Here is a 24,195-nt window from a genome sequence, read left to right as displayed (position 1 = left end):
TTTTTTTTCAGAGAAATACGTTCTATTGTTTGAATTCGAAATTGCTGTTTGAATTTTCTTAACTATTGACTATTTTTATTTTGACATTGGAAATATAGTATGTTAACTTCCTCTCCTTCGACTCAATTCGGAACCAAGGAAAAAATATTGTTTTGGCCTTTAATTTAATATAAACATTAATTCCACTTTAATTTCAGATTTGTGTCACAAACGCGTTCTAGCGCAACCAAAGCTTGTTCCTCATTCCGCAAATACTTATTTATCCAAATTGAGTCGGTCCAAACGCGCTCTCGCAGAGCAAAACTCCAACATTTTTCTCTCACTGCATTGCAAGCCTCAAACTTCACACGCCATGCACGCACGTGGCCGGTTTTGCGCCAAATCTTAACGCCCCGAGAGTTGCGCCGTCAAACATAAGCCAGCTTGCCTTGCCGGTCAGTTCTGCTGAGCTGAGTAGTAGTATACTATGCTACTCCGTGCTTGATGTGTTGTATATACTAAACTCGTGCATCGAGACAACTTTCCGTCAGTTACTCGCCAGCAGTCAGCTGGGACGGTCGTGGTTTTTTGTTGTTGTTGCAAAGTTCGGTTCTTCGGAGTTTCGGCGTTTCGGAGTGTTGAATTGGGTAATTTGAGCAGAAGTGATTTTTTTTTTGGAAATGATTTCAAAATATTGCTTTTCATTAGTTTTCGTAGAAAAGGAAGTTAAACGAGGAAGAAGTCTTTCATAATAGCATTCAATTTGGAGCGTGAACTTTTGAAGATGACGAACAAAACTGAAAACGCTTTTTTTGGGGTTCCAAATCGTGAGACCGAATTAGTGGTCAGCAAGATTGCCAAATTTGAAGCGTTTGGCAGGTCCGTGTACTACCCAAAAGTGTGACTAAAGAGGCAGACAAAACTTCGAAGAAGAAGAAGACGAGAAGAAGGAAATTTTAGCAAAGCAAATGGCAACGGAGACGAAGAACAGACGGAAAACTGTGTTAATAACAGAGTCAGAGCCGGGCCAGGATTAAGTAATAGTGTGTTCAAGAAAAAAAAAAAGCAAAAAACGAACAAGTAAACAGAAGTAAACAAGCAAAGTACAAGAAGCGAAGAAAGAGTGTGGTCGAAGTCGAAAACTAAATTGCTGCACGAGAGTGAGAGTGAGAGAATGAGCAAGTCGAAAAGCGAAGATTTGCGGCGAAGAAATGGCGCGAAAAATGAACGGATTTTGAGTGGATGCAGGCAAGAGCTAGTGGAGCCAGTGTTAATTTCGTTTAGTAAAGTTTGCCTTTGAAGCGTTGTGAAGGAGAGAGAGAAATAAAAGGTGCTGGAATTGCCTAAATCGATATTTCGATGGTTGATTTTGTACTGTTGCACCCTAAACATGAATTGAAAGATGGTCAAATTTAAGAAACGGAGGCCAGTTTTTCCATTAAGCTGATTTTGGTTGCAATTGGGTACTAAACCCCTATGTCAATTTTTATATACAACGGTAAAAAACACGATAAAAAAACATTTTTGATCACTTTTTTTCATTTTAATGCAAAAAAAAATAAAATTGGCAAGACAACATTTTTTCGATGGATCAACTATGGTCCCCTTGGAATGAGCTGTCAAGTAGGAGCTTTTCTGTCAAGAAGGACCGCGAGGTTAATTTTTCAAAATTGATTTAAAAATCCATTTTAAACTCTTTGCGGTCGTACAAAGGGACATTGTACTCAGAAAAATTAGCTTTATCGCTGTAAACAATAATATCAGCAATCTATGCTTCATTTTAGGACCCAATTTAATTGTAGAAGTGGCAACATACATGATTTATGTTTAATTTATGATTTTTTTATTGATTCTGGATGAGTTAAAGTTAAAGTTTAGAACGAAAAACTTTCGTATTGATTAGAGAAGCAAAACATAAGAGTTGTAAATTTTTCAAAAGTTAACGCATGAACCAAGTTTTTGCCATAAATTTATGGTGGTTTCTCCCAAAAGGTTATTATTCAATACCAGCAGCAAATAATGAATTTCTTACATTTTGTTTATCTGTTTCTTTTAAAAAACCGAGATGATTTGATTCAAGAAATGCTTATCTCCTTAAAACCAAATCGCAAGTTTCAAATTTATTATTAACCATTGACGAGTCGCGTGTTTTGGCCTTGCTAACAATTTAAATAAAGTTTTTCTTATTCATATTTTCTAGTCGCTGTGTGTGTGTTGTTCTTTTTTATCTTAAAATAGCTTCTAAATTGCAACAAAAAGCGATTAGACAAAGCTTGAGATAAAAAAAATCACTGCATACTTATTTTCTCATAAACTAAAGTGGATGATAGTAAAAAAAACACAGCCATAGTAGGCCTCACAAAATATTTTGTTTTGTTAACAATCACCAAACACACTATTTCTTTTGAAAAATAACAGTTTTACTTTCCAACTAATCGAGATAAAAAAAAAAATGGAAATAGATAGAAGCCCGTCTGAGGGCGGTAACGTTACTAACAGATATCTTCAAACTGACATGGTGGGTGCCGTTGGTGGCAGCGTTGTCAGATAGAGTTATGGGAAGTTTCCTTATTCCCTTTTTAAAAATGTGTTAGGTTTGTATCATGTCAAATTTGGAGCAAAAAAGAAACTCCTCAACTTTAACAGCTATTTTAAGCTTTCTTACCGTTTTCAAGTAAAATTAAATTCTAAAATTGTTAATTTTTTTAAGTTTAAACATTTTTAAAAAATCTGTTCATACTTGTACTTTTACTGTTTGGTATTTATCTGGGTAATGAATCGAGAAATTAAAAGTAAGAGTGTGTGCGTGGAACATGGAGTTAAACTTTTCGCCATGGGTACCTTCACAGAAACAGCACAGAAAGTTTAACTCCATGTTGCACACACTCTCACTTTTAACTTCTCGATAGAGAGAATGCGTAACTTGATTTTCGAATGATCCCACTTTGTTTACATCTACAAGGTAGGAGGCTGTTCAAGCACAAGCATGCCTTTTTTCTTACTGATAAATAAGGCTTTCTAGGCCCAGTGAAAAAAATATAATTTAACCCAAAAATGACGAACTTCTCGTCACAGTGCCCTGATGCAAACAAAGACCGAGCTCGAGCTGTCACAGCCCTGCGAAGTATGTTTGCTGACATATCGGGCGGCCAGTCAAAAAAACCAGCTAGAAGTCGCCTGACAAAAAAAAATTGCTAGAAAGAGATAGGAAACCTGATGCAAACAAACGTCCAGCTGTAATGTAAACATACTTTGAATGTGTTGGTAAATTTCTGACTAGAAAGCCTTATGAGCTGTTTTATAATCAGTAGTATATGTTTTATTTTGTCTAGTTTTTGACATTTTTTGCTGGAAAATTGTGTGTGTTTTCAAGTTTCGATAGGTTAGAAGAGGTTTTTCATTTTTACGGGTGACGAAGAACTGCGGCGAGAGTGTCATTCTGCGATGTCGCAGATAAATTCCCTGGCTGATTTTGGAATCCTGCAGCTCTTCCTGGTCCAGCAAATAAACATTGCTAATTCTAGCGAAGCTGATCCAACAAACAGAGAAGATTTTCACTAAACCAGTAGGTTTTCAAACGAAACCAAACGATAAAGACAGCTTCTGGATGGATAGGGGAAAGTGGGGCAAGACGACCATATGGGGCAAGAGGAACAATCGCTCGTAAGATCGTTATTCTTACAATTTCCAATATGAGGAATTGTTACTAGCAATGCAATTAGTTAATTCTACTACCACATAACCGCCAAAACGACGTAAACGCCACGAGACACAAGGTTGAATGGTGTTTTTTTCAAATCCTTGGTTTTCTTATAACATTTGGAAAGCCCAAAATAAGACTCGTTTTTAAGTTCATTTTATCAAAATGCCATTTTTCCTAGATCATTAGTGTCCATACCAATGACTTGCACCTATTATAATGTATGATTTAACTTTTGGTTATTTTTTTTGAAAGCTTTTCAAAAATCTTGTTCAGATGGGGCAAGTGTACCATATGGATTTTAGGTATGGACAAAATTACGAATTGCTGCAGCAACATATTTTATTGCGAAATAAATACATAAAAGTACTTTAAAAACTGATTAGCAATTGTTAAAACAAATTGTCTGTACAAAATATAGTAATGTAATGAAAATTTACTTTTTATCATCTAAGAAATTTATTTTTTCGTCAAAACGATCTAAATATTAGTAAAATATTGTTATTTGATCTAAAAATGAAAGAAACGTTGCAAATACATTCTAATCGGATGTGTCTAAGTGATAACAGTTCAATTGTTAGCAAATTAACATATTGTTCCATGTATTGTTCGTCTTGCCCCACTAGTTGAGTAGAACCAGACATGCATCGGCACTAAGAGCTCTTCTTAAAGGCACTCAGCTTGTTCTGGTTGGCATTTAAGTTTAAAGTAATGTTGTGCTTGTTGGCAGTCAAAAACGTCTTGTTTTTAGCATGAATAATGTGTAGAAAACATTGGTTCATTGGAAAAACCGACACCAGGTATATTTTCATGTGACTGTTCTCATTAGCTCTATATATCTCATCTATCTATATCTCACTTGGTTTATAATATAGCCTCTCAGGGTCTTCGGGAGCCTTAAAGATTAGCGTAATTAGTGTACTTTAAACACTGGCACAACATGCTGGGAATCATCTACGCCAAATGCCAAACAAGTTCTTCTAAAAGAGGAGTTAGAGCGGATGCACGTCTGAGTAGAACGCACGAAAAATCAATAATTTTACAATTAATTTTTTATTGTAAAAAAATGGAATTTTTAGAAACCTATTCTATCGAAGTCTTAGTCAAGACCTGGAATTAGATGATTATCAAAAAATCCGACTGATTTATTTAAGTTTTCAATGAATTTCAACGAGCATTTCCTTAGCTTGTTACACTTCCCCCACCTTCCCCTAATGGTTTTCACAAGTTTTTTTTCAATGAAAATTAAATTTTTATGCAATAATTATCTTGTTTTTCCGCTATGTTTTGAGAAAAATTTAAAGGTGAGAGTAAACTACAAATAAAATATCCATTGGCCTAGCTGATTTTTTTTGGAAAACGGCCATTTAAAGATTGAATAACAATATTAAAATCATGTTTGAGTAATACATGGAAAAATAAGAAAATTTCGCCCATCTATAAAAAAAAACCGTACAGTGTTTTTACAAATTTAACTCTTTGTTTTCAATCTTAGAAGTAAAAATCGATAGTTTTAGTATCCAAACAATAACAGAGTTTTTAAGGATCTTTCCAAAGAGGTTTCACAGTTTTAAGTGCTTAGGTGAATTTGCATAGCTTTTGAAAGCCAAATTTTGTTATTTTAAAAGAAAAAAATATTTTTTTGGGTAAATAATGGTAGATACACCTGTTCGATGTGCAGTAAACTTTGAAGATTTGACAAAACTTCCAAGAAATATTGTCACTTAAAATTTGTCGGAGAAGACATCGAGATCTTAATATAAATTGGAAGATGAATACTTGAATGTTTCTTTTGAAGCTTCGGTACACTGTCAAAAGAGTTACTGTGAACTCAGCTACCATCTATAAGTGGATTAGTAAAGTAAAATGAAGTATTCATAATAAAAAATTTAGACTTTAGGTCCGATACACCCCAGTTTGATGTATAAAGAAAATTTATGTTTTGGCTTACAATTTAATAATGATTTTTTTTAATACTAGAACAGAACTAAGAATCATAACAGACAACAAGAATAAAAATAATAAAAAGCAAAAACAATATAAGTCTGAATGCAAAACTGAAAAATTTGCTTAAAAAGCATTCTGTTTAGCGTGGCCTTAATCAACTTGAAATTTAAAAAAAACCCTAAAATCATATTTTAACACACTTTCAATTACAACAGCAAGTGCTCTCAGTACATCCGATCGCTTACAGCAAATTACGCAAAAAAAAGTGATTCAAATTTAATATTTTCAATGCCACCACCACAGGCCGGCTTCGTCAATTCAAGGTTTCCAGTCAGTGCAGTCAGTGGTTGTCTCTCTTGGGCTATACGTCGCGTCGTCGTTGTCGGTGCGGGTGTCAAAACATCACGATGAATCAGTCTGTGGCTGCGGGTTGTAAACGTTAATGAAAAGAAGATGTTGATAGTGTGGTTTCGAGCGAAGAGTTAATTTGTGAAGAAGATTATTTGCTTTTTTTCTTATTTCTTTTGCGTTCAAATTTGAGTTATTCAGCTGAACACGTTTACTTGATTTAGAATTGATTGTTTTGTTAACTTATTTTTGTAGGTGTAAACTTTTCAATTAAAAAAACACAAGTTCATCCTTGGGCATTAATTTTCAGCAGCATAAATCATTCAAAGGGCACCGCCTAACCGACTCTTAGTCTACCGGCGGCGGTACGACTGGAAAAGCTGCCTATTCATGTTCTTGAAGAGCGACTTAGTCCAACAACCGCACAAAAGATTTTAAGTCTTTTGTAGCGTTTATTGTGGTGTTCCGTGCTCAAGTTCAAATTTTACCCCAAAACCATGAGGCGTGCATTTTTGCGTGAGGAAGTGTGTTCGTGTGCATGACTGAATGACACTGACTTGACTTGTCGTGGACCAAATTTGACATTGGGCTTAACGAAGTTAAATTCAATAATAACACCCTTGTACGTTTTGTAACTTTCACTGCTGGAATCAATTTGGCAAATTTACGACCAGTTTGACAGTTCGCTCAGTGGGATACTATCATAATATTGACTCCTTATAAATTTCAAGGCATACCAAAAAGTTCTACTTTATGGTCCATCATTGTGTAATAATTATTTGTTTGTTTGTGTTCTTAAGTTCTGCTTTATTATTTGTTTATGGATAAGTAAATGCTGTTACTAAGTGGATTCGTTGATTCCATTTTCGTTACTTGGAATGTCCACTAATGGAGCACCGGATTCGAGTGGTAGAAATGACAGTTCTCCCATAAGGAATACATTGCAGAAATAAGCAAAAACTGCTCGATGGAAGTGCTCCATTGGTGAATTCGGATTCGCTGATTCGAATGCAGTTTCGTTCGAATTAACGAATCCGCTCTGTTTTTTTCCCCCATTAGCAATGCCCAATAATCATCGAATCAGAGAAAATGACACAACATTTTTTTACAGCAAATAAAAGTTGGAAAATATTATCTTTTGTTTTGGGTTTCACATCTCGTATTTTTTAAATATATTTTTTTTAATATTGTAGATTGGAGACTTAAAGAAGAATATTTTTAACGTCTTTTTGCATTGTAAATCAAATAGATTTTTTTTTCGCTTGGATCATTCAAAAAAGAACAAATTATTTAACAATCATGCTTTTTAATTTATGTTTTAAATCATTGAAAAAAAAAAAACACGTTTTCTAAAAAAATATCTATTTTTATTGCATTTAAATCATTGCAAATAGGTATTTTTTTAAAAACTTGATTTACATTTTTTCAAGATAGTTCACCAAAGTGGCTCTGGTATCTTTAAATTAGTCTGATTCTAAATTATGTTTTTTCATGACACTTAATGGAAAGCGCATTAAATTCTATACAAATCAACACCAATAGAAAACAATTTGAAGATCAACAAATGGTTTTTCAGTGCTTTTTCTCTGTAACTTTACAACATTTTGAATTTTTTTTTCCTGTAACGGTACAAAACATTATATTTCGGTTCTGATAATTTTATATTTCAAGCCAAACCAACCAGATTTTGAAACAAAAAGAACCACCTCAAGAAACACATTTATAATGGATAAAATTTTGCACTGATGAACAAATTTTAACTTGATTCTTCACAAATAAATCTTAGTTGAATAATAACTAGAATTAATTTAAACTTTTTTTTAAATTTTACACACCAAAGAATTCGATGATAAATCGCATGCAAAAGCATGCACATCACCTTTGTGAAAAATGGTATTGATATTACACACTGAATGTAAAATTTTTTTGAACACAAACAAAAAATGCAATCTAAGGGATTCAAACCCAGCACCAACAGTAAAGACTGGCGCCTTAGCCCACTCGGCTGTCATACCGATGCAGACTGGAAAGGATAAACGTATATATGGGCTGCATATTTCAGGGTATAATATTACATAGATTTTCACAATATAGTGCAGGGGTGCTCAAAGTTTTTGGAGGCCGGGCCAAATTTAAAGCTCAAATGAGCTTGCGGGCCAAATTTACAAAAAAGGTTGTTAAAAAAAAAATTTCGTTATTTTAATGTAAAAGATTACATTTCTGTTATTTAAAAAAAAATGTGTATTCAAAATAATAGAAACCACAAAATAACTGGTTTCTATCGGTATTGTTGATTTTGTTGTTTCTGGTATTTAAAAAAAAGTTTTTAGCTTAATGTACTTGTGTTCTCAAAAAAAAAAATATATATATATATATATATATATATTTCGAAAATGGTGGTGACATTACATGTTGAACAATTCATCTATAAGTTAAGTGTGGCTAATGAAAAATCGTTGAGATCCAGAATTTCAATGAAAAAAAATCGATGCAGTGTGATTTTTTGGCGATTTTTCCGATAAAAATTCATGCTGAATCGACATATTTACGAAGATGAAAATGACGTCCAGCCTTAAAGTAAAACCTATACCTTTCTTTAGTAAGAAAGGCAAAACTTTTGGAAAATGATTTAAGCTTCCGTATAGTTAACCTGCAATCATTATTTTCAAAAAAAAAAGCATTTATTTATTTCATCGAAAATTTACAAAAATTCAAATTATTTTTAATAAACCCAAACATGCTCAAATGATTTTAAATGCAAAGGAATGCATATTTAATTAATTTCAGCTAAATGCACTTAAATTTCATTTTGTTAAATTTTTTGAAAATATATTTTTGCTCCTGGTTTTCGAGCCAATTTTTTAATAATGGTGGAGGGGTGGGTTGATCGACGAAAGCTTTGTAAAATATTTGCTGCAAACTTGATTCTCAGATTTCCACATTTTGTCTGTCTGAATCAGTTGATAGTCAATCAGATTCGTTATCTAACTGTAATGAGTTCGAATCCCTAAGGAAGTACAATGTAAGTTTGAGGGTCAGTTCATAAAAGGGCTTTTAATAAAGAAAACTTTTATTTTTGCAGCTATTACAGAATTCTACCTAAGCCAAACTTGAACGTTTTTTTGATATTTCTAAAAATGGTTGATAAAAGTTTTGACGATATTTACTAGTTTCACTCACATTGAAACGTGTGAAATTGTTTTAATTACAAAATATTTTGAACAAATTATTTCCTAAATAATATAACTATAATCCTAAAGTGAGGATCAAAATATTGATAAATTGATAAATTTGATAATTTACATCCAGGCCTTTTTTACTTTTTTTGCTGGGTATTTTTCTAGTTATTCACTTATTAATTTTATCTGGCCCACGACAGTGTTTGAAAATTGCTGAATAATGTTTGCTTTTGTCTTTTTATAAATTAAAATTAAAAAAAAATTATTGTTGGTTTCTAAGGAAAAAGTAAATAAAATTTAAAATACGATGTATCAGGAAAAAATAAAAACCATTGTAACTTTTTTTTAATAGATAAAAATTAAAAGAAATAGAGCAGAAAAACACTTTAAAAAAAGACTTAAAAATTTTAAATAATTGAAGAGCTGTAATCTGAAAACCATTCAAAATATACATCAATACAATTTTCTGAATATTTGTGTTTTTTTTTCGTAAACAAAGTAAAATCCAATTTTTTTTTTGCAATTTTATGCTGAATTTTTATTTTTTTAAATGTTATGTTCAAACTTTAAACTTTGAGTTCAAAAATAATTGCCAAGATTAATATTTTTTATGGTCAGTTTAAAAGGGTATTTCATTGTTTTCAGAATCGTTTTGAGAATCCTCACTAGGGTAAACACAACGCAGTAGGGCTGGCCGATTTTATTACATTTTCGGTTGTTCTCGGATGTACTGCAATAATTAATAATGACAAGAAAGGAGCTTGGAGCGTATCTAATCACAAGACTTTCCAGCATGCTTTCATCGGACTGGCTGCGGTTAGATTAGCTTAGACAAACATGTTTTACGGCCCACCACTGCTTCTGAAAAGTCAAATCTGGCCCGGAGGTCTAAAAGGTTGGGCACCTCTGACTTAACATCACCAAAAATAACAGTCCTGACAAGTTCATTGTAGCTCTCATTTGGGTGCTGGAAACTTTTTAGCACTGGTATTTTAAAGTAATACTTTTTGGCATTTTTTTAACTGTTTGTGTTTTTCACATGACCAAACAAGTGTGTTTTTCAGAATAGGGTCCTTTTTTTAAAGCCCTAAGTAATTTTTTATATACATCGATTAAAACGCGCTTAAAAACCATTTCTGATCACTTTTTGTTATTTTAACGCAAAAAAAAAGTTGACAAGACAACATTTTTTCAATGGATCAACTATGGTCCCCTTGGAAAGAGCTGTCAAGTAGGACTTTTTCTGTCAAAAAGGACCGCGAGGTTAATTTTTCACAATTGATCTAAAAATCCATTTTAAACTCTTTGTGGTCGTATAAAGGGTAATAATTACGGATTAGTTTTCAAAAAACCGTAAGAGCCATTGGTAAACAAATTCCTTTTTGCGTCGGTATTCGACCTACTTACGAAAAACCGATATCAAAAATGCTCGAGATTGTTCATTTACACGTCCTTCAAGTGCTTAAAATAAATGAAATTTTGTTTTATTTTCGAGAAAAACGAAAATTAGTGTCAGAGGTCACGGTGGCTCTTACGGCTTTTTGAAAACTCACCCGAGAATTGTACTCAGAAAAATAAGCTTTATCGCTGTAAACAATAATATTTTTCTTCAAATTGAAACAACATTTCATTTGGTTTAAGATTAGGGCAATTGGGTCCTAAAATGAAGCTTAGATTGCTGATATTATTGTTTACAGCGATAAAGCTTATATTTCTGAGTACAATGACCCTTTGTACGACCACAAAGAGTTTAAAATGGATTTTTAAATCAATTTTGAAAAATTAACCTCGCGGTCCTGCTTGACAGAAAAGCTCCTACTTGACAGCTCGTTCCAAACGGACCATAGTTGATCCATCGAAAAAATGTTGTCTCGTCAAAAAAAAAATCTGCATTAAAATGAAAAAAAGTGATCAGAAATGGTTTTTAATCGTGTTTTTTACCGTTGTACATAAAAATTGACATAGGGCTTTAGTACCCAATTGAAGGACGTGTTGATGAACAATCTCAAGCCTTTTTGAAATTGGTTTTTCATAAGTACGTCGAATACCGATGCAAAAAGGGCTTTGTTTACCAACGGCTTTTACGTCTTTTTGAAAACGAATCCGAGATATCAGCAATCCAAGCTTCATTTTAGGACCCAATTGCAAAAAATGTTGTATGCATTCGGCATATTTATCCAACTCATTCGATAAATTTACGATTCTTGCTGAATAATTTTTTTTATACTGAAAAATCGGAAAACGGTTATTATAACCATATAAAAACTGATTTGACATAGTATTTTAGAAACTAAATTATACTGTGGAAATGCTGGTTACAAGAAAAATAACTTATATTGCAACTTGTCTAGTTGGAAAAGTAAATAATATAATTAAGAAAACAAGTGAAAAGCAAACACGGATCAAAAGTATAGGAAAACATAGCTGAACCAAAATGAAAAAAAACCAAAGAAAAGTGAAAAGCTCTCGTGTCAGCAAGAAGAAGCAAAAACACAAGCAAAAAACGGTTTAGCCAATTTCTTCGCTGAGGTTTCTTTCGTTCAACCATTTCTTGCTTCGCCCCTTTCTCAGATATCTGACCATCAATCAGCGGCAGAGTTCTCTAGAAAAAAAAGTGTCGCAAACACGAGTATTTTTTTTTTTTTTTGGTTGTGTCTAACTGGCCCATGTTCGGCAGAACGGTATGCAGCTTTAGGGGTGAAAAACTCTCCATAATGATGAAGCTGCTAATACTGTCACTGCTGTCGGTTGGGGCTGCCCACTCGAGCTACGCACTGCCACCGTCCACGTTCGGCGATGCCCTGGCCAGTGCCGGCCAGCTGTCCAACAAGTTGAAGGTAAGTTTGTCGTTAAATCTATCACGCCTCTTGGAAGTCTTGACTCTTGGGACAAGCCAAATTTTATCATCTTCGCGCATGCAATCGCCAAGGTTCGTCGTCTGCGCAGCGACTCCCAGAGTAAGGCGTTGAGGTCTTTTGTTTGTTTGCATGCTGATGAACGCTATCTCAGTGGCAATCGGGTCTTTGGATTGCGCCAAACAACTGATTAGTGTAAAAATGTGTTGTGTGGTTTGTCTCTAGTGAAGGGACTATCATTTGCATTTTATTTTTTTTCGATGGAAGATTCAAGGTGTTGTATAGAAATATTGATCTTTCGAAACTTTAATTTCTATTATCGACTGTATCACATGCAAATCAAGAAATGCAATCTTTGGAGCGTGTTTGGAACGAATAAAAAAATCTAGTTTTGAGTTGTTTAAAAGTAAGACGAATAGATCACGGGAATTATTAATTGTTTTCTATTCCAAAATTACTGCATCCTGTAATCCATTGCAAAAAATGATCGAAAATACATTTCATATGAAGAGTGTCAACATTACACGGATTTTTTACAGTTGATTTCATAAATTTAACCCAGAATGATCGTGCGGCAAGCTAGCACGATTACAATGATATAAGCCGGTTCGTCTGATTTTGTAAACTCCTCTAAGGGGTCGTGCATAAACCACGTGGTCTCCTTAGGGGGGGGGAGGGGGTCCAAAATCCGACCGAAAAAAACCATGAAAAGCCATGGGGGGGAGGGGGGGGGGTCGACGGCTGACCACGTGGCCTTTAAAAAAAATCTTTTCTATACAAAAAAATACGCGCATTATGTTTACTTATATGCATACATTTTTTGTTACACTTTAAAATCATACAACTATTGTGTTTAGAATTATTGCTTATATTTCAATGTCACAATATTTTCCAATTCAATATTAAATTATGTATATCAGCAGATTCATATCAATACTTTGAGCCTGTTATTGAATGAACACTTTTTAATACTCATGTAATTCCTTCTTACAAAAGATTAAAAGCTTAAAAAGCTTAAAAAATAAAGTGACAGTATCCAAAGTTAATATACTTTAAAAATGCATACCAAAATGCAAACAAAATTTCTTTTTTATGTTGATGGTATCTTGTAGCTAAAAATGTGCTTGCAAATTTGCATTGAAAGTAGATGTAGAAATATATTTTCAAAATCTTAGATCTTAGCTACGGTGATTATTGGTCCTATAAGTGATCGAAGAATCTTTATCGAAAGATTTCCTTTTGACACTTAAAACAAACTCAAGATATCTTGTCTCTCCTCTCACATGTCTCTCCTCTCTCATATTTTTTTTTATGTAAAAAGAAACTAAAAACCCCAATTTCAGGATTATCGCGCAGTTCCAGTTTCACTACCTTATTTGCAAGTGAAACGTCTAACATTAAAAAATACCCAGTCACGGAAAAAACGTACGATACATACTTTAAGATTCACCAAAAAATTGGATGAATATTTTGGTCTAAAAGGTATTCCTTATTCCATGGGTTACACAATTCGGATTGTTATATTACATAACATTTCATAAAATACACGTAGTACTATCCATCGTCAAAGTTGTAGGTATTTTTTTTGTTTTTTTTTATGTTAATAGGGACCATCTCTTGAGCCAAAGAGAAACATGGGCAAACATTTTAGATTTTTAGAAAAAAAAAAAACAAACTTCAAGCAAACATTGTTTTTTTTTCTTAATTAATTTAAAGATTAAAAAAAAAGGGGCCAAAGGTGCACTTTCCTGAAAATATTTGTTTTTCTTTAACCCTCCACAACCCAACCCCGCCTTTAGACGGGATTCGATTTAAAAAATCGCCAAACATCCATTTTTAACCAATTTTTGATCTTTAAAAAACATTGGAAAGAAGAACTCTTAAAATTTTAGGAAATTTATAGGTTGGAAGTTTTACTTGTTTTATGTAACTTTGCCAATGTTTTTTGATATGTCATTATTTTGGGGGTCAACTTTGGCTGTGTTTTTTTACTAACTTTTCCTATATTTCAAGTAAAAAGAAGTATGCTATGATTTTTCTAGTGTCCCAGACATGCCTCTACGCATTTTTGTTACAATTTTAATGAAAATGGTGCTATTTTGTAGCAGAAAATGTGAAAAACAAGCAAAAAATGAAAAAGTGACTGTAAAAACAAGAAAAATTTAGATAGGCAAAATGTAATGATAATGATAGGAGGTGGTAGAATAGGCCAAATACTACCAAAAACAAACATAAACTAAACAAGATAAATGCAAACTAAAATACTTAAAATTAAACAAGCAAAACATAAAACAATAGAAGTAAAGTTTTTTGTAGAACAAAAGTTGCTCAAAACAACTTCCTGAACACGGGAAAAATAAAAAATTTCGAAAAAAAATTTGAGTATTAGAGGTTAAGCTGGGAAAGTGTCCTATAACTTCAACTTCATACCTCAAATAAAACCACTCAAATATATAGACACATTAAAATAATTTGAATTACATAATTTTCAAATGCCGATATCAATATGTGAAATAAATTTCAATACAATGCCGTTAAAGATCAACATAAATAAAACTCCTTAAAAAGATGGAACGGTTTTTTCAACTCGTTGGTTCTCTGGCATTACTCAACCAACCGGGACAATTTTTTTTGAGTGAATTATAAGGATGTCTAGATGATCTTAAAACTTTGCATAGCTCGATTTGATCAAATCTGTAATTTTTGCGATCAAAAATGTCGTTCCAACTGTTGTTTGCTCTTGTAAAAAAAAATCGCCCGAAATTCCGCGGAGACAAGCCCGAAAACCTGCGAGTTGAAGTTACCGTTCCAACGTTTTAGGGAGACTTGGGCATCCGTGTATATTGGACATACGTTGGGCGTCCCAGTGTTAATAATTTCAAAGATATTGAAAAGATTGAAAAAATAACTTATATTTAATTATTTTTTTGTATATATTTTGAGGTAATATCTCAGCAACCAAAAGTTGGATCAAAAATCTTAAATCGTAGATAATTTCCTAATCATTCAGATAGCCTATTTAAACAACTAAAAATATATTGTAAAATCAATTCCAAATTTAAGCTCAATCTTTTTTTAAATTTATCAAAACACGTAGTCGACAGCAAATTCAATTTAAAGTAAGAGTAAGACTTAAACAATTTGGCGGTCCATGATTAAAAGAATGGTTTTAAGCGCGATCGATTTTTTCGATTATTTTCACATGACTTTTGTTTGTACAGCCGAGCAATTCTCTACAAAATTGGTCTTTATTCTTTAATTTTAATTTTTGAGTTTTTTAATCCGTCTGAAACTTTTTTGGTGCCTTCGGTATGCTCAAAGAAGCCATTTTGCATCATTAGTTTGTCCATATAGTTTTCCATACAAATTGAAATATGAAAATTCAAAAATCTGTATCTTTTGAAGGAATTTTTTGATCGATTAAGTGTCTTCGGCAAAGTTGTAGGTATGGATATGGACTACACTGAAAAAAATGATAAATGGTTATTTATTTTGCTGATTTTTAGTTTCACATTTTGTCACTAAAACAGGTTTTTGTATTTTTTTAATTTTGTCAACTTTTCAGAAATTTCCTGAACGGGCAAAAAATCTTTGTTTGAGTTATTTATTTTTAAATCAATACTGATTTAAAAAATCGAAATATTCATCGCAAAAAAATTTCAACTTTATTTTTCGATGTAAAATCGAATTACAGTGAAATTTTCATAAAGTGCACTGTTTTCAATTTATAGCAATTTTTAGGTACCTTTTTAAGAATAGTTGCAGAAATAAATTACACAACTCGACTTTTTTTGACACACTGAATCATTGGAATCAATCATGCTTAATTAAAAAGAAAAGTAGCTTTAGATTGGATTTTTATGAATGTTAGGAATAAAATTAATATTAACATAAATATAAGCTTTCATAATTAGATAATTTCCTTAAAATAATATAAAAATATTTTTTCCTGAAACAAAACTTTTTTTTTATTTAATAATTTTGATTTAATGAAAATATTTAAAAGCGCATTTTAATTAAATCATGAATGCTGATTATTAGGATGTAACAAAAATGACTTTTTGGCGGGCATTCAAGGGTTTGTTCCGGTGGACATACTAAGCCCAAATCCAAAATATGAGCTTGATTGGACGTAACAGGAGCTGGCGCTCCGCCCTTCAATTTTAAATGGGATTTAACCCGTATAAAAAGATTTTTTCAAAAATGTCACTTTTTGAGGCATTTTGGCCACTGAAGCGTTTATTTTCAACATCATTGGCGTGTAGGCCAGATCCTTGCACATCTTTTGATGTATATAACATTGAAATTTGGAGCACCCTGGAGCTCGGTACAGACCTTCAAAGTTTGGCATTTTTTCGAAAAATTGGTCCCAGCAAAATCAAATGGCGTCTCGGGCTCTGTTTTTTATATTATTAAATTAGTTTAAATGGTTTTACAGCACATACACAAATTAAAATGTTTTCTTTTTGAACCAATGTCACCCCCTCTAAGGGGTGAGATTGGCTAAATTTTAAAACGATTTGCATTTATGAACGGTGTGATTATACTCAACTTCTGGGAAAATGTTGGTAAATCATTTAAGAACTTTCCCCAACATTGTTTATTTCGATATAATTTGGTTTTATTGTGGTTAAAATAACAACAGTAATATCGTTTTTTGACCCAAAGTCACCCCCACTGACAGCATATAATTTGTGGATAAACATTTTTGAAATCTAAACTAATTTTGTTTTTTTTTAGATTTTTCGCCTGGGAGGAAAAAGCCACGTGGTCATATAGGGGGGGGGGGGGGTTTGGCATGAAACCACGAAAAACCATGAGGGGGGAGGGGGGGGTCAAAAATGCTCCAAAAAAAGGCCACGTGGTTTATGCACGACCCCTAAATTTGTTTCTGGTGCTTCAATTGAACGATACATTATGCATACCCCCTGGTTATTCTTTTTTTTCGAACGTTATAGGAAGTAAAAGAAGTAGACCCCGTTCACTGCCATGGCCACTAACACGGATCGTTTGCCAGCCAGCACCGTTCTTTGCAGCTTGCAGAGTTAATTCATAAATTGCACTCGATATGTTTTCCCCAGGCAACGTTTTTACGATCACTACTTTAAGGCACTTGCCGGCGTTAGTGGTGGTCACCAGTTGTTTGGTTTTTAATTTGATTATTACTATTTATCGCGATTTGTTTTTGCTCGAACGGAATTCAACCCCTTCACAGTGGGCAAAAACGGGTAAAAAAACGGATCTTTTGACGCCGTCAGTTTCGGCCTATCGAAAGTATCATTTTTAATGTAAAAAATTACGAGGAATCGATTGGTGGTACTCTCATTAGCGGCAAATGACGGGAAGTGGTCCATTTTACCCCATTTAGCCATTTTTAGCGTGTTTTTTCTCGAATATCTTCTACTGCCGTAGTTTGCCGCACTTCTAAAGTATCTTTTCTTATGTTAAAAATCACGAGAAATCGATTGGTGACACTCTCAATAACGGCAAAAGACGGCAAGGGCCCATTTTTCCCCATTTACCCCCTTTTATGTGTTTTTCTTTAATATCTTGAATTGCTGTAGTTTCCTACAGTTTTAAAGTATGTTATTTTATGTAGAAAATCGCGAGGTATCGATTTGTGACATTTTCATTGGCGGCAAATGACAGCAAGGACCCATTTTTCCCCAGTTACCCTATTTTATGTGTTTTTCGTCAATATCTTTAATTGCCGTTGTTTTTCCCCTTTGAAAGTATAATATTTAAAAAATCATTAAAAATCGATAGGTGACACTCTCATTGGTGGCAAATGACGCCAAGGGCCTATTTTGCCCCATTTAACCCCTTTTAATGTGTTTTTCATCAAGATCTTGAAATGACATTATTTCCTACAGTTTGAACGTATATTATTTTATGAAGGAAATCATGAGGAAACGAAAGGCCCGTTTTCTTCATGTAACCCATTTTATGTGTTTATTTTAATATCTTGAATTGCCGTGGTTTCCCAAAGTTATAAAAAAGTTATTTCATACAAAAAATCGCGTGGGATCGATTGGGGATTTAATCCCACCTGGGGTGAGAAAGAGCCTTTCTTACTAAAGAATATAACAATGGTAGAACTTCTTTCAATTAATAACATCGACTTTGTTTATTTATAACGTCAGCACAAAAGAAAGTCTTATGATGAAAACAAAGTATTATGATGATATTTTTCTGTAAGTTTTTTGAAAACTTTTTCTTACTCTTGTCTATTCCATAGTTATTAGTAATAATTTTTCGATTGAATTACGATGTAAAACACAGCTGAAAGGAACACCAAAACTCTGTTGCGTACCTAAATGAACTCATTGTAACTTGATTATTCACAAATAAAACCGAATTGAAAAAATTATGATGATATTATGAGTATTATGAATGATATGATTTCCAAAAGAAATAAAAAACGCAATTTTCACCAAAAGAATATTTTTAATCGTACAATATGTTTGTACGTTTCTAATCAAACAAGCGTTTATGACAAACGCGATCATAGCAAGCTTCCCAACAACGCACACCGCGGTTTTGGTTTTCTAGTTTCGGTACGAGCCCTTTTGTGTGACTGTGTTGGTGTTTTGGTTCATCGTACCAGCGCACCAAGACAAGCAAAACCGAGGTACAAGTGAACCGCGTGTGCCGCACGGTGCAGGGAAGCTAGCCATTCAGCTTCTACGAGAGTGACAGAGTCAGAGAAAGCTATTTTTAACAACCGCACCACTACACACTCAATCGCGAGAACCTTAGGAAGAAAGCAATTGGAGTCGCCAGCATTGAACACTTTGAAAACGATATAAACGATGAAAAGCTTAGAAAGCTCCTATCCAGATTTTTAAGCGAAGATGGCGCTACGAATGGTGAACGCCCGAAATGTCAAAATCACGCAGTGGTACCAACATTACAAAAAAGTGTGCCATGGCATGACAGCCAAACTTTTTTTCTAATGTTGGTACCACTGCGCGAATTTGACATTTCGGGCGTGCACCATTCGTAACGCCATCTTCGCTTAAAAAACTGGATTGGAATCCAATGAACCCTGTTAAATAAACTTACGAAATCACGAAAAAATAAGTCTACATTTAGGGCGATTTTAGGAGCGCACGGGAAACGAAATGATTGTAGCCGGATGAATGTCCTATGTCACAAAGGTTTTTGCATAAACATTGGACAGTTGAGCATGAGCATGAGCATGAGCATGGTTGACTGCCAATGAGCTGCTACTCCGTTATTGACAGATCAGCTGAAGTTAAACAATGAATCAAAAATGATCAGTGGGAGCCAACCATCCGTTCACTGTTTAACCTCTGAAGATCCCTACTTTATTAGTCAATACCGGCGCCCTCCCAAGAAGCCTGCAGTTCAACGAAAGGGAGGAATGTTAGTCCGATAGTTGAAGTTGCAGACTCATCAAGCACATAGTTTTTCGCTATATACTTGTTGATACCGCTTGAGACCGTTGAATCCACAGCATCTCCTTCAAGCATCACGTGATTAATATTTTTTTTGGGTTAGTAGGATAAGGTATTGGCTTTTTGATGCCTCCCGAGCTACGACGCTATGGGGAGGACTTTCATAATAGACCCGTCGGTGAGCCTTCCGAGCAACGATGCTATGGGAAGGTCTTTCTGGTTAACACATAAAATCACTCACACACAGTTATTTTGCTCCACTATTAACTCGACGATCCAAATTGTCAGTGCGTCTTTCAATCTTTATATAGAAACGGCTTTTTCACCGCAAACAAACTAAAACCTTATTCGAAAAATTTAAACACAATCCACCCGACGCCGTGCCTTCTGATCAACGATGATATAGGAAGGGCTTTGAAAATCACAAAAATATCACTTTTCACTCCGAATATTTTTTACGACCACGCGCTCCCTTTGCCAATTATGCACTGATGACGCTGCATTTTCAGAGGGTAATCTTCTCCTCGCAGCACACAATTCACGACAAAAATGCGAAACAAAAGGCACAAAAAAAAAATCACTTTTCACTCCGAATATTTTTTACGACCACGCGCTTCCTTTGCCAATTATGCACTCTACGAACATCGACACAAAAGCACATTAAAAAAATAATCTGAATAATCACGACTTCGCGTCCCCACTTCTAGCGCACCAATGATGCTATTATTCGATTAACACAATCACTCACCCCATACGAATAGCGACACAAAAGCACAAAAAAAAAACCTGAATAATCACGACTTCGCGTCCCCACTTCCAGCGCACCAATGATGCTATTATTCGATTAACACAATCACTCACCCCATACGAATAGCGACACAAAAGCACATAAAAAAAAACCTGAATAATCACGATTTCGCGTCACCACTTCCAGCGCACCAATGATGCTATTATTCGATTACCACAATCACTCACCCCATACGAACAGCGACACAAAAGCACATAAAAAAAATTAACCTGAATAATCACGACTTCGCGTCCCCACTCTTAGCGCACCAATGATGCTATTATTCGATTAACACAATCACTCACCCCATACGAATAGCGACACAAAAGCACAAAAAAAACCTGAATAATCACGACTTCGCGTCCCCACTTCCAGCGCACCAATGATACTATTATTCAATAAACACAATCACTCACCCCATACGAACAGCGACACAAAAGCACATAAAAAAAATTAACCTGAATAATCACGACTTCGCGTCCCCACTCTTAGCGCACCAATGATGCTATTATTCGATTAACACAATCACTCACCCCATACGAATAGCGACACAAAAGCACAAAAAAAAACCTGAATAATCACGACTTCGCGTCCCCACTTCCAGCGCACCAATCTTTTGCATAAACATTGGACAGTTATGCAAAAACGGACAGGGCAAAAGAAACTGAAAAGCTACGATATCTTACATAATGAAGGAAACATCGGTAGACAAGCTACTACAAAACGAGTATAAGTCGAGCCACAAAATATATGCGCCAGCATTCTCGCGCCAGTATTCGAAGCTCAACTTGACAACTTGTCGACTTGGCGACGAAGCGTCAAAAATCGATGCAGTGTGATTTTTTGACGATTTTTCCGATTAAAATTCATGCTGAATCGACATATTTACGAAGATGGAAATGACGTCCTGCCTTAAAGTAAAACCTATACCTTTCTTTAGTAAGAAAGGCAAAAAGTAAATCGTTCTAAAAATTGATCGGGATTGCCGATTGATGTCGAATTTGTTTCAGATGCTCACTCATGGTCTGTACTATGAATGTAGAAAGAAATTTCGGATAAAATCGGAAATGAAAAGTGTTGGCGAAGGTCACCAGGTGGGCTTTTACCTTTTTTTAGGGATTTTTTTTCTTATGGTAGGTCAATCAAACGGCTCTAACTCCAGAACCATATTATGAATCTGGATGAAAATTTGGGAGGTTGTAGGGCTCAAAAAATGCAATTTTTGAGATAAATAAAAGATATGAAAATGAAAAAATTTGACCATATTTTCATTTGAAAACTGTGTATTTTGTTGAAAATACACACGCATCCGAAAACAGATGGATATTTCGAAATTTGCGCGGCAACTCGCCCAGGTTCAGCACACTAGCTTTCATCTGCATTAAGAAGAATCGAAATCGGATATATGGGAGCTGAGAACGGCGCGACACAAAATTTTACCACATACGAACATCACTCGACCTCCACGGAATTTATTTTCTCAAAATTCGAGGGTTGGAGATAGACGAGTTCTGTCAAGGTGAATCGATAGAGCGTCGAAAATCGATGCAGTGTGATTTTTTTTGTCGATTTTTCCGATTAAAATTCATGCTGAATCGACATATTTACGAAGATGGAAATAACGTCCTGCCTTAAAGTAAAACCTATACCTTTCTTTAGTAAGAAAGGCAAAAAAAGATACTTTAGAAGTGCGGCAAACTACGGCAGTAGAAGATATTCGAGAAAAACACCCCAAAAATGGCTAAATAGGGTACACAGAAAAAAAATTGTAAAATTACACGACACGGAAACTTTGTTTTAAACGTAAACTCGCTTCATGTAAATTTGAAATCTGATGTAAATGGTTGAATGCCACTCAAACACTCGTCATGTAAAATGAGATTGCACGTAATTGGTAAATCTCGTGTAAATGACAAAAATGTTCACGAAAACAACCAAATTTGAAAGGATGAAAAACATGTAAACTGTGAAAAACATTTAAAATCGTTCAATGTAAATGCTAAAAGAGTGTAAAATCCAAATTTTTTTGCCTGCTGTTGTGATTGACAGCAAGCAAAATCAAAACAATTTTGTGCAGCCGCGGGTCAGTTCGGTTGCTCGGAAATGTAAGTGTCTTTCCGGCGGACCACTGTCATCGTAAAATTGGCAATATTTATCGATGGTGGGGACATTTTTGGTCGGTGTTCAACAAACCGGTGCCCGGAGAACGGAGAACGGGAGAAAATCGGAAGAAAACAATCTAATAGGGTCAATGTTAAAGTGTTAACAAAGAGTCAACTTACTTACATGAAAGGGATAGACTCTTTGTTTACACTTCGACATTGGCAAATCTACATTGTTTTGCAACAAATATGGTTCCAATCTTTTTAAAGCATTGATAAGGATGTTGCTGCATTAGCTTTGTCAGCACAAAACCAGAAGTCTCCAGAAAACGATTTTGCATCTGCCTGTTTCAAAAGGTAAGTTCAAAAATAAAGCCTGACAAAAATATTTGGTGTATTTACCATTCTATTTTGAAATGGGTTCCGGAAGCTGAAGTGCACTTGCTTGTGGCTTAGCGCCGGGATCCAGGATGTTGCCCGTTAGCTGCTGATCCTGCTCTACTAGGAAGCGGGTCGTCGAAATTTTTGTAGATGGTAGTTTGCTTTGCCATTGCGAACGAGCGTTCTCAACTTCAACAGTTTGTATCAGTTTCCTGCGTAAGATTCCCAGTTATTGTTATGCAATACAGGTAACTTATTTAAAAAAAAATACAAACCAATGTTACATATAATGCCAAAAATCACAGTCAATTTGAGAAAATTTACTCGACACTTTTTGAAAGTCTAACATAAAATGGTAAAAACAGCCAATAAAATGCAGAACGAAATATTCTGAACAGTTGACAGTTTAGAAAGCAAAACAAACAAATATTTTTTTGTCAGAGTTCCATTGCACGAAAAACTTGGCATGCCTATAAAATTGAAATTGAACTCCTACAAAAAGTACTCAAAATTGAGTAAATCTAATCATGTTTTTTTTTTTATTTTCATTTAAAATTAACAATTGTTTTGCGTTGTGGAAAAGTTGTTCAATCAATAATGTTTTTGTTGTTGTTCCTTTTTACAAATTTATTTTTAAATTGTCAGGACAATCTATTTTTTCCATGTTTCTTTTTATTATTCAGTTTGCATAGTTGAGTCGAGTCGCTAAAAGCTGTCAGACTCTAGTAAAAAGCTTGGGAAAAGATTTTTTTATAAAACGCAAATATAAAATGCTTTTTGCCTTCCTCACCTCACTGAGGCAAGGCTATAAAATCACTCGAAAAATGAACTTCTTAAATACACCTCCTAGATATACCTTCACGTATACCTATCGACTCAGAATCAAATTCTCTACAAATGTCTGTGGGGATGTGTGTAGACATGATTTTTTTTCCACACGATTATCTCAGAACTGGCTGAACCGATTTTGGCCGGATCCGCCTTATTCTGTTTGTTTTGGGGTCCCCCAAGACCCTATTAAATTTTATTCTGTTTAGTGAAGTACTTATAAAGTTATGACACGAAAAAGTTTTTTTGTAGCTACAAAAAAGGGTGATTTTTGCATAACCTCAAAGGCCGGATTTTTTTGCTTACGCGCGAGAGTCGCGCAGCATGCGTATCGCCCGGTTGCCACATTTTTTCAAATGAGAGTCTGCATCTCTTCTTGAAAAAGTCTGTATAGATTATGAAACAAATCGTCGTCATATCTCGATTACATGAACTTTTATGTAAATAAAAAACTAATAAGACACTTAACACTTAGACTTATTAACTAAGTTGATAACTTAATAAAAGTAAAGATGTAAACTAATAATAATTACTCTCCGCACCATTTTTGGGTAAACGGTGTTTGTGGTGCTTGCGCTGTTCAATTTATGTTTGCGGAACTGGCATCACTGGCATTGAAATGTTTGTCAAAGTTTGTTTATATTTATCGCGTAAAAAAATCGTTCGAC

At 34.4% G+C, this 24,195-nt stretch overlaps 1 protein-coding gene and 1 long non-coding RNA gene across 4 annotated transcripts in view; one reads left to right on the top strand and one right to left on the bottom strand.

Moving 5' to 3' along the window:
* Nucleotides 1-469: 469 nt before the first annotated feature.
* Nucleotides 470-24,195, top strand: part of LOC120426000 (juvenile hormone esterase-like) — a 53,420-nt gene continuing 29,694 nt past the window's right edge. The window contains exons 1-2 of one of the 2 annotated variants that reach the window (XM_039590659.2): nt 470-626; nt 11,725-11,990. In XM_039590659.2, coding sequence (XP_039446593.1) covers nt 11,820-11,990 — 171 coding nt within the window. In that variant the 5' untranslated portion in view covers nt 470-626; nt 11,725-11,819. The remainder of the gene's footprint in view (nt 627-11,724; nt 11,991-24,195) is intronic. The other variant, XM_039590660.2, reaches the window with a different exon arrangement.
* LOC120426003 (uncharacterized) lies at nt 5,618-23,113 on the bottom strand. 2 transcript variants are annotated; one of them, XR_005606629.2, is made up of 3 exons: nt 22,975-23,113; nt 22,721-22,911; nt 5,618-6,049 (listed from the first exon to the last, which is right to left on the bottom strand). It is a non-coding gene; the product is annotated as an uncharacterized LOC120426003 (long non-coding RNA). The 2 variants fall into 2 exon arrangements; XR_005606628.2 differs by lacking the exon at nt 5,618-6,049 and adding an exon at nt 22,264-22,663.

Source organism: Culex pipiens, chromosome 1 (assembly GCF_016801865.2).
Source record: "Culex pipiens pallens isolate TS chromosome 1, TS_CPP_V2, whole genome shotgun sequence".
Classification (NCBI taxonomy): Eukaryota; Metazoa; Arthropoda; class Insecta; order Diptera; family Culicidae; genus Culex; species Culex pipiens.
This window is presented reverse-complemented; position numbering and strand designations above follow the sequence as displayed.